Source organism: Urtica dioica, chromosome 3 (assembly GCF_054948205.1).
Source record: "Urtica dioica subsp. dioica isolate 48M chromosome 3, U.dioica_male_clone48M_v1_H2, whole genome shotgun sequence".
NCBI classification, from domain to species: domain Eukaryota; kingdom Viridiplantae; phylum Streptophyta; class Magnoliopsida; order Rosales; family Urticaceae; genus Urtica; species Urtica dioica.
The window spans coordinates 20,671,483-20,683,045 of NC_142758.1; the positions used below are offsets into that span (position 1 = coordinate 20,671,483).

General features: G+C 43.2%; 1 protein-coding gene across 1 annotated transcript; it reads right to left on the reverse strand.

The window, feature by feature from the left end:
- Positions 1-5,858: 5,858 nt before the first annotated feature.
- LOC149402475 (uncharacterized) lies at positions 5,859-6,467 on the reverse strand. Its single transcript, XM_089608396.1, has one exon. It carries the CDS (start codon positions 6,465-6,467, stop codon positions 5,859-5,861), a length of 609 nt encoding a protein of 202 aa, XP_089464522.1.
- Between the last annotated feature and the right edge of the window lie 5,096 nt (positions 6,468-11,563).

An 11,563-nucleotide genomic window follows, 5' to 3' on the forward strand; every position in this document is an offset into this window, starting at 1 on the left:
CTTGACAGAGAGTGGCGTCCGCCTGCCCTTGCATCGTCATTCACGTCTCGTAGTGTTGGATGTGGAAGTTTGGGTCAGTCCGTCCATCATAGGGAGGGATGGACGGCAATTTGAAGTTCCCCACGCAAGGCTACGCAAGGATTTGAGCGGCGAAGGGAGAGTATGACTCCTCGATCCCTCCGTAAGGCCTCTGCCTCCCCGATTCCATCATCTCGATGATTTGGTTTTGGAGGCTCTGAATCATCGTGACCATGTCAAGCCCGTTAGCAGGGCTGACCGCCGGGGCCGCGGGAGTCGCCGGTTGGCGCTCGTTGGACGCCTGGTCCACGACATTGGCCCGAGGTTGGCCGAGAGTTGCGGCGGGGAGAGCGTCCCTCCGAGAATTGAGCCTTTGGCGGAGATCCTCCCCTCGGGAATTTCTCTGCGCCGTCAGGCGTTCTCTAAGGTCCACGCGCGGTGCGTGGCGGGGCGAGGTCGCCCTTGGTCGGGCCGTCCGGCGAGCGCTTCGGCTATCGGCCCCATCATCGCCTAGAGTCGCTCTCTCCTCGGCGAGGGGCCGTGTCCGGCCGCCTCTTGAAACCGTGGGGGCGAGTCCCCGGGAATGTGACCGTGCTTGTCGTTGCGCCGGGTGCGACGGACCGGCCAAAGCACCATTGGACCTCTCGGGCCGCGAATGGGCGAGGCTAGGAGTCGCCGCATCGGTCCATGACTCCTCCACGTAGTCGGGGTCGGAGTCGTCACGGGCGGATCGATCCTCGACGTCGTAGCCCAGGAGGTTGGCGATGAGCGAGGCGTCGACGCCGAGACGGTCTAGAAGCTCCGCGAGCCGCCGGGCCGTGTCCTCTCGGAGCGCGGCCTCGGGATCGTTCACTGGGTCTTGGGGCTGGCTCTCGTTATCACGAGGTTTCCCCTCAAGACGGTGAGCAAGGCTTCGAAGACCGTACCTCGAGCTCGTCGCTCGAGTTCCAGCGGAGGTCGTGGGAATGTGACTCATCTCTCGAGAGTCGTAAGTGTAATGAAACTGAGGAAATGGGAGGGAGAGCGTGCTAAGGTCGGAGGTTCGACCCCTCCTTCTAGCGCCAAAATGATGTCGCTGTTTTTCGGACAACTATTTAGAAGCCCCAAACGGTTCGACCCAAGGTCGGACCAAGTGGTCGCGTTCGGGCTTGAGCATGTCGGACTCGGTATCCCGAGTCTTCCCTTAGCTGTGATTTGTGTTTGCTTCGTCCGTCGTTCGTCCTGCAAGAGAAGGTAACGATGAACTACAAAGGGGAAACAGAGGGGTTGCCTCTGTTTACCTCTACGACGCTCAACATTAGTAGGGTTGAGGTAGATTATAGAGAGTTAGGTGTTTAGAGGGTGAGACTTGAGAGAAACGAGCGAGGTACGAGTTCGATAGCATTTCAGTACTCAAGAATAGATTACCTGGACGAGGGGAAGGACCCCGGTATTTATAGGCGACCAAGGGGCGATTTGGGCATCCCCTTGGCCGAAGACCGGCCCTGGGTCGGCCGTGGAGACGAAGGCCGGCCCTGGGTCGGCCGTGGAGACGAAGGCCGGCCCTGGGTCGGCCGTGGAGACGAAGGCCGGCCCTGGGTCGGCCGTGGTGGTGAAGGCCGGCCCTGGGTCGGCCGTGGTGGCGAAGGCCGGCCCTGGGTCGGTCGTGGTGGCGAAGGCCGGCCCTGGGTCGGCCGTGGAGATGAAGGCCGGCCCTGGGTCGGCCGTGGTGGCGAAGGCCGGCTCTGGGTCGGCCGTGTGCCGGGGGGGATCCTAGGATGGCCGCTATCGCGGCCGTCGCCGCTTTACCGGGCCGAGACGGGCCGGTAACATAATGGATCCGCAATATTCTCTTTGGACCTAACATATTCAATACTAATGATTCCTGATGAGAGAAGTTGTCTAATGGTGTTATGTCTTCGACGGATGTGTCTAGACTTACCATTATACATCCCACTCTGTGCACTTCCAATTGCTGATTGGTTATCACAATATAGACATATTGCCAGCACAGGTTTCGGCCAATCTGGAATATCCTCAACAAAATTTCTTAGCCATTCGGCTTCTTCTGCGCATTTATCTAATGCAACAAACTCGGCTTCCATCGTGGATCGAGTTATTACCGTTTGTTTAGAGGATTTCAAGGACACAGCAGCACCTCCAAGGGTGAATACATAGCCACTCGTGGCTTTTGAGTCTTGAATATCAGATATCCAACTGGAGTCAGTGAATTCTTCAAGGACTTCTGGATATCTAGTATAATGCATACCATAATCACGAGTGAATCGGAGATACCTCAGTACTCTCACGATTGCCTTCCAGTGTTCTGAACCTGGATTGCTCGTATACCTTGCCAGTTTACTCACAGTGTAGGCTAAGTCAGGTCTAGTGCAATTCATCAAGTACATCAGACTCCCTATCACTCTCGCATATTCAATTTGAGAGATACTTTCTCCTCTATTCTTTGACAAGTGTTGACACGTGTCAATAGGAGTTCTAGAGATCCCAGAGTCATCCTTTCAAAACTTATCAAGAATTTTCTCAACATAATGTGACTGAGTTAAGACAAGTCCACTAGTTGTCCGTGTAATTTTGATGCCCAATATTACATCTGTTATCCCCAAGTCCTTCATTTCGAACCTTGAGTTCAATATATCTTTTGTGGACTTGATCATATGATCATTGCTCCCAACAATCAGCATGTCATCAACATACAAGCATAAGATCACATAGCCACGATCAGTGGTCTTAATATATACACATTTGTCACATTCGTTGATTTTGAATCCATTTGACGCCATTACGTTGTCAAATTTCTCATGCCATTGCTTTGGGGCTTGTTTCAGGCCATATAGAGATTTGACTAATTGACACACTTTCCTTTCATGCCCAGGGGCGATACAACCCTCAGGTTGATCCATATAGATCTCTTCCTCAAGATCTCCGTTAAGAAAAGAGGTCTTCACATCCATCTGATGGATTTCAAGATTGCGGAGAGCAGCAATCGCTATTATCAGCCTTATGGATGTTATTCTCGTCACATGAGAATACGTATCAAAGTAATCAAGACCTTCTTGTTGTCAATAACCTTTGATTACAAGCCTAGCCTTGTATTTATCAATAGTGTCATCCACTTTCATCTTCCTCGTGAAGATCCACTTTGATCCGAGTGTTTTACTTCCGGGAGAAAGATCAACCAACTCTCAGGTGTGGTTTTGCATGATAGAGTCTAGTTCACTCCTTATGGCTTCCTTCCAAAACGGACCCTCAACAGATTTCACAGCCTCACCGTAAGTGAAGGGTTCGGCATCAAGCATGTAGGTGAGAAAATCATATCCAAAAGATTTTTCTATCCTTGCTCGTTTGCTTCATCTAGGTTCTTCAGACTCTATCTCTTCTTTTGATTCTTCATCTCGTACTTGAGGTATTTCCTCAATATCATCAAGTATTCAATTAGAAGAACTTGGTCCATCTTCCTTAGACTTATAAGCAAACACATGTTCGAAGAAGGACGCATTTTTAGATTCCATAATTGAATCTTTGTGTATTTCGGGATTCTTAGAATCATACACCATGAATCTGTATGCATTACTATGGTGAGCATACCCAATGAAGATACAATCAACTGTTTTGGGTCCTATCTTTATTTTCGTTGTAATGGGTGCCATTACTTTTGCTAGGCACCCCCACACTCGCAAGTATTTGTAGGAAGGTCTCCTTCCTTTAAATAATTCAGATGGAGACTTATCCATCTTCTTACTCGGTATCTTATTCAATAGGTAATTAGCTGACAAGATGGCTTCTCCCCACATTTCTTGTGGTAACCCTGAAGTAAGCAACATTGCATTCATCATCTCTTTGAGAGTGCGGTTCTTTCGTTCGGTCACGCCGTTTGATTGAGGAGGATGAGGAGGAGTTACCTCATGAACAATTCCATGTTGTGCACAGAAGGTACCAAATGGTTCAACATATTCACCTCCTCGGTCACTTCGTACCACTTTTATTTTCTGATTGAGTTGATTCTCAACTTCTAGTTTGTACATGAAAAACTTCTCAATTGCTTCATCTTTACTTTTAAGCAAGTATACATAACAATATGTTGTACTATCGTCAATGAAAGTCACAAAGTATTTGTTTCCATCTCTCGTTGGCATGAATTTTAAATCACATAAATCGGTATGGATTAATTCAAGTGATTCGTTTTGTCTTTCAACACTATGAAATGATGTTCTCGTTAGTTTTTCTTCAACACATATTTCACATTTGTGTTTTGAGTCAATATATAATTTGGGTATGCAATCCAAATTAATTAATTTACGCAAACTATCAAAATTCACATGCCCAAGTCTAGCATGCCATAAATTAGGTGACTCAAGCATGTAAGTGGAAGAAGATGCATTTTCATTAACTTTGTCTTTGCCATGAATGACGATTACATTCATTTTCCACATGTTGTTTTGAGCATAGCTGTTATCGGCTCGACGAGGTCCGACGACGTGATTGACGTTTCGGGCGGTCCGACGAGCTCACCCGGCCGATGGCCGGCCCAATTCACTCGGCCATTGGTCGGCCCAAGCAATTCACTCGGCCAATGGCCGAGTGAATCTCAGCCGGCCCATCATGCTCACTCGGACAATGGATGAGTGAATATCAGTCGGCCCATCATGCTCACTCGGCCAATGGCCGAGTGAATCTCAGCCGGCCCATCAAGATTCACTCGGCCAATGGCCGAGTAAACCCTCAGCCGGCCCATCAGGTTCACTCGGCCAATGGCCGATTGAATTCCCTGCCGGCCCAACAAGTTACTCGGCCAAGGGCCGAGTGAAGCCTCCTGCCGGCCCAACAGTTCACTCGGCCAATGGCCGAGTGAATCCTCTCTGGGCCCAGGCCTTTCACTCGGCCAATGGCCAAGTGAAACTCATCCGGCGTCCAACATTTCACTCGGCCAATGGCCGAGTGAACCTCTCCCGGCGATCAACATCTCGCTCGGCCATCGTGACAGGTAATCCAATTTTGAGCCCCGAAACGCTGTCGAATTTATAACTCAGTCGTTTCACTCATCTTTGGCCTCTAAACACTCAAACCCTCTATATTCCACCTCAATCCTACTAATGTTGAGCGTCGGAGAGGTAAACAGAGGCACCCCCTCTGTTTCCCCTTTGTAGTTCATCGTTTCATTCTCTAGCAGGACCAACGACGGACGAGGAAAACACCATTCACAGCTAAGGGAAGACTCGGGATACCGAGTCCGACATGCTAGAGCCCGAACGCGATCACTTGGTCCGGCCTTGGGTCGAACCGTTCGGGGCTCCTAAATCGTTGTCCAAAAATGAGCGACAACAATAGCCCTTGCAACCATACATTCCATTCTTACTAACAACAATCCTTTATCCCTCAAACACGAGCTTAAAACCATGATTACAAAGAAAAAAACCAGAAATGAAATTCTTCCTCAAGTCGGGCACATAGAGAACATTTGTCAGCTTCATCTATTTCCCCGAAGATAGCTTGAGGATCACATGTCCAACTCCCAAGATGTTGGAGGTCGAAGAGTTTCCCATGTATACTTTCTCCCCAGTTGGAGTCTCGTCGAGTGAACAAAACGCGCTCTTCTCCTGGTAAACGTGGCGGGTAGCACCAGAATCTAGCCACCAAGACTTAGGGTTACTTCCCACCATATTCACCTCGGTGACCATGGCGACGAGGAACTTGTTGTCACCTTCGACTTCCACAGCATTGGCCTCCTTCTTGTACTTCTTTGGCTTTTGATTATCCGCAGCGTGGTGACCTTCCTTGTCGCAATTGAAGCACATGCCAACAAATTTGTATTGGCTCTTCTTCTTGAAAGAGGACCCCTTAGGTCAAAACTTGTTGGTGGCCTTTTTTCCCTTCGAGCTTTCACCTTGCTCGACCACGTTGGCACTCTCAGAAGTGATCTTGAATCTCTTGTCGGAGCCACGGTTGTCTTCCTCGATTCGGAGGCAAACCACTAGGTCTTCAAGACTCATCTCCTTTCGCTTATGCTTGAGGTAGTTCTTGAAGTCCTTCCACCCTGACGGTAGCTTTTCAATGACGGAGGCGACTTGGAACGACTCGCTAATGGTCATTCCTTCGGCTTGAATCTCATGAAAGATAAGCTGTTGCTCTTGAACTTCACTGACATTCGTCTTGTTGTCCACCATTTTGTATTCGAGAAAGCGGCCCACGATATACTTCTTTGAGCCCGAGTCCTCGGTCTTGTACTTCCGATCCAGTGACTCCCACAAGTCTTTGGAAGACCGTTTGGAGCTATACACATTGTATAGAGAATCTGCAAGGCAATTCATCACATAATTGCGACACAAATAGTCAGCATCTTTCCAAGCGAGGTATGCCATATTCACCCCCGGATCGGTTTCGTCCGCCTGAAGCATAGGTGGATCGTCGGTTAAGAACCGTACAAGGCCGATGGTTGTCAAGTAGAACAGCATCTTTTGCTACCACCTCTTGAAGTTGGTCCCATCAAACTTCCCCGGCTTCTTGGCCGGCCTTATCATGGGTGGCCCTCGAGACGCACCGCCATTGGGAGCAAGACCCACAGGTCCGTTCATGCCCATGTTGACCATTGATTGAACAAGACCTGCATGTCCGTTCCCATCCGTAGCCGCCGTTGGGTCATGTGGTTGCACCACGATGTTTGGGTTCAGCACATTGGTTGTCAAGACATCCACGTTGGTGTTGATCGGGTTTCCCGACTCATCCACCAGGTTGTTATTTAGATTCGAGTTGGTTTCCATTTCTACAAAAGAAATCAACCCTAATAAGTATATTGTTTAAATTAATAATTCTAAATAATTATATTCAGCTCCCGTAAGCAATCTGTCTTAAAAAACAAAGCTTCAAGATTGTTAGATTTAATTCAATATATTTTTCGGGAATAAAGACATATTATTATTATGAAGGAGAAAATAAATTAACAGAAAATTACAACTGATCAGATGAAGATGAACAACAATAAAATAATAAACCTTCACCGAAAAAAAGATAAAACAGAGAGGAAAATGTCGAGGACTGTTGGACAGTTTCCTTGAAGCTTTGTTGCTCTCCCACCGGTACTGGAACACTTGAGCAAGGCTTTCCATGATACAACGACAATCTCGACGAACTAAGGTACCACTGAGTACATCGAACAACGAACTAGAATCGAAGCTGAACTATCACCAAATTCGAACAAAAGAAAGAAAGAAAATTTTTTGGGAACAATAAGAGAGAGGGAACAGTAGGGAATCAGAAGGAAATATCACTTCAGGTGTGTTCAAATGAGAGAAAGGCTCTGCCTTTTATAGGCGCAGAGACCTGAGCTATAGCTCCCAAAAACGTCCACCATTAAAGTCCATAATAGCTCTTTACCTCAAATAAATGGGAGGTTTCAACTCTGAAAAGTCAGAGGTTACAATGGAGCTCAAAGATCAAACGTTTTCCTCTGTAGCATAGGCCCAAGCACAATCCGGAAATGAAATTGCAATAAAAAAAATAAGCCCGAGACCGAGACATTCCCGAAACCGTGGCCCGGACCCGGCTCGGCTCGGCGGCAGCGGCGCGCGTGTGTGTGTGTGCGCGCGTGAGGGGTTAAGTTAACCCACCCACACTCTCCTCTCTCGCACTTGTTTATCCACTAAAGGATAGATGATAGTATTTATACACTATCACAACACGCATCCCAAAACAATGTGGGACTCTTGCAATTCCACTTCCACAACATAACATGTATAAGTTTCTTTTAAGCCTACATTGAGCATCAATTTCTCATTCATTCTAGGTCCGATTTTGGCAAACAAATATTCAATCTTATACCCCTCGTTACAAGGAATACGTAGCACTTCGAATTATTCAAATCCGATGAGTGGATCCTACTCAAATTGTTGCCACAAACCAGCCATTAACTTGGTATTAAATACCAAGATTTTCCAACATTCTGTAGGTCGTCGAAATTCAACTTTAAACCTCCAATACATAAATGAAACACGAAAAGCAAAAAAAAAAAACCAAGAAATCTGGAAGTATAAAGTTCCAATTTAAATAGTATGATATTATGAACAAGATTTGAACCACTCAAATATACATTTACAATAATATATGAAAAAGCTTTCACATATATGACTGCAGCCTTAACATCTAATTATAAAAAATATTATGAACTTTAATCACCTAATTATTATTATTTTTTAATTAAAAAAGCGTGTTTTTCATATAACTCATGCTTAAAATTTAAAATTATAATTACATTAAGAATTTACGCAAAAAATTCATTTTAAAAAAACAACATTTGACTTATTAAACGAGAAAATCCTTAACACATAGGTAATTTCACTCAATCTTTACCCTTGTAGGTTTAAAATCTCTAGTTAAGAAGTCATACGAAAAGTATATAAAAAAAGTCGTATGAAATGACTATGTAAAAAACTAAAGACACTACAACCATGGATTGAAATCCCGGGGGAACAGGACGGGATCCCCCTTTTTGAACTCCCCGGCACCGGAACGTTCAAAACCGGAATATTCCGGAGATTCCGGGGGAACCGGACCGGATACCAGTGAGGAACCCGGTTTCCACTTCCCGGTCCGGTCCAGTTTAAAAAAACCAAAAAACCGGGTCTAAATCCAGGGTTTCCCCCAAAAAAATAAAAAATAGGACGGGAAAGGGGATCTGAAATTCCGACGCGAGCAAGTCCAAACTTCCAGAAATTCCGCCCGGATCTCGCCGTCTCGAGCGCTTCCCGACGCGGCGAAGGCCAAAAGTCACCGTATCCCGCCGGTTTGCCCAAAAGCCGGTGAGTTTCCCGACCATTTCTTGTTTTTTGATGATTTTTAGTTTAATTTTTTTAATTTGTTGATAATTCTTGAAGATTAAGTATAAATTGGTAGTTGTGAACATGAATGTAGTGTTTATTTAGAGTTTGTGTTCATGTTTCTAATTTTTTGTAATTAATCCGAATTTTGTTGTAATTTTTTGATTAGTTAGTGATGATTAAGGTTATTTTGAACTTGTTTATTGATTTATGAAGAAATTATTATGACTTGCTTTTTATTTTAGAGTTTGTGTTCATGTTTATAATTTTTTTATAATTAATCCGAATTATTTTGTAATTTTTTTTATTAGTTAGTGATGATTAAGGTTATGTTGAACTTGTTTATTGATTTATGACGAAATTCTTATGACTTGTTTTTAATTTTAGAGTTTGTGTTCATGTTTATAATTTTTTTGTAATTAATCCGAATTATTTTGTAATTTTTTTATTAGTTGGCGTGATGATTATGGTTATGTTGAACTTGTTTATTGATTTATGACTACTATGCATCAAGTCAAGCTCCCGAAACGGTGCGACAAGTTCCATGTTATCTCCTCCACTCTATGTTTGTTGCTTCATCTCAGTATGAGTACGACTATCACTTGGACAGGTACTTCCGTGCATGTGTTCAATACATGAGTTGGTATGATTACTGTATGACCGCTGCATACGGTCGCTATGAGTAGTCATCTTTATCGTTTTGGTTTGTACTATTGAACTTAGTTTTTGTTGTGTTTGTAATTTGGTAATGTGTTGAAACATTGTACACTATTTTTAATTTTATGAATTTTATCCTATGTACTTTGTATGTTTTTGTATATTTCTTTTCTGGATTCCCTTCGGTAAATACGGTATTCCTATACGGTAACGGTAAGTTCAACGGTATCGGTTTCCATTTTTTTCCTACTTTCCCCGGTATTCTTTTACGGTACTAGGGGTTACCAGTAAATTCTAAAGCTCGAACGGTAACGAAAACGGTATTTCGATCCTTGACTACAACAACATCATAACTGTTTAGAGAGAGAGAGAGAGAGAGAGAGAGAGAGAGAGAGAGAGATAGAGAGAGAAAGTATTAACCATTTGATTGAAACGGCTTTACCTAATGTGAGAGTGATACATACATCTCTGACTCTTGATAATTTATCAACTTTAAAAATGTGGTTCGGATTAATTGAAAACCCATCGAACATTAGCAAGTAGAGGAAACAAGCTCATTCTCAATGTCTCCTTATCTCGATTACCATTCCTTACATAATTCGTACGGTTGTCTTCTATTTTACCACATTAGGTCAGTCCACTTGCCCCTAATTATTCACTTTATCCTCTCTCCATTAATACTATTCTCTTCGGCATGTGAACATAGGAAGCTTATTACTGGCCCCCTCTTATAGCAAAAAATAATCATTCTTAATATTATTCCAGCCTATGAAATAAATATACACGTACCTAGCTACGGCATGCATATATATATATATATATATATATATATATATATATATACTTTGACACATACACAAACACATACACATCACATATATACACACTCGGCGAAAAAGACAAATGGGTTTGTAGATTTTGACCCTTTCGTGGTCACACGCATGGCTAAACCACTTTGGTCCCCAATTCCTTCGGTTTTATTTATTTATTTTTCGTATCCATTATTTAGTTTACTATATACCCTATTGTGGGTATAGTATATATATATATATATATATATATATATATATATAGTATATATATATATTAATGTATATATTCATTCAATATAATATAGCAAGCACTAATTCAAACATTTGATGATAGCTTCAGCACCACTAGCTAGCATAGCCCACGAGAAAACCCCAAATTGTTTGTGGGATTAATGATGACATCAGTCCCACCCTGTCATGACGTTTAGTTGGTTTAAATTATGGGACAATTAAACTAGTAACTTAATAGTCCATCATTCTTTTAAAATATGGTCAAAAATTCATTTTATTAAGAAAATGACTCATTAGACCAAAGTTAATTAAATTAACTGTCCAATTAATTAAATTAAATACTTAATTAATTTTGAAATTACTTAATGTCTATACTGGGAAGGTTGTTCAATTATCTCTGTCGAACTATTTGCTAAACAAACTGATTGATTTTAGCAGGATTAATTAAATCGATAATTAAACAATCAACCATACAGAAAACAATAAAGGACACCCAAAATTGGTAATATTGTTCGGTATAAACAACATACTCAGGGGAACTGATACGTCAGGTGGTGAAAAGCGATCCACTAACTCAAATAGTCAAAGGTACATAAATATTAAGCTTGACGAACTTCTCTGCAAACACATTCTTCTTTGACTCGCTTATGTGGACAACAATCTGAGCTCCCCTCAAATCAGAGACTCCCTTTCTTTTTTACGCGACTCTTCCTCCTAAAGATTGCACAATCCTCTTCCGAAGATCTTCTCAGCGTATCAACGTAAAACACACCTCTTTACGAATCGTGGACATCATCAGCAAGTTCTTGGAACTAGTTGTCGATAAAAATCTCCTAGTCGAGAGGCTGGTTCAAGGTTAAAGTCCACGTGTATTGATTTAAGAGTGCTAATTGACCTAATGGGTTTTATAGGGGTCAATAAAAGAATCTTGACGAATTAGAACAATCTAGAAACCATATCCTACTGTATCTCTATGATTTTCGGAACTAAAAACGCGCTGGAGAAAATTGACGAAAGTACTCCGGATCTTGAACTTGG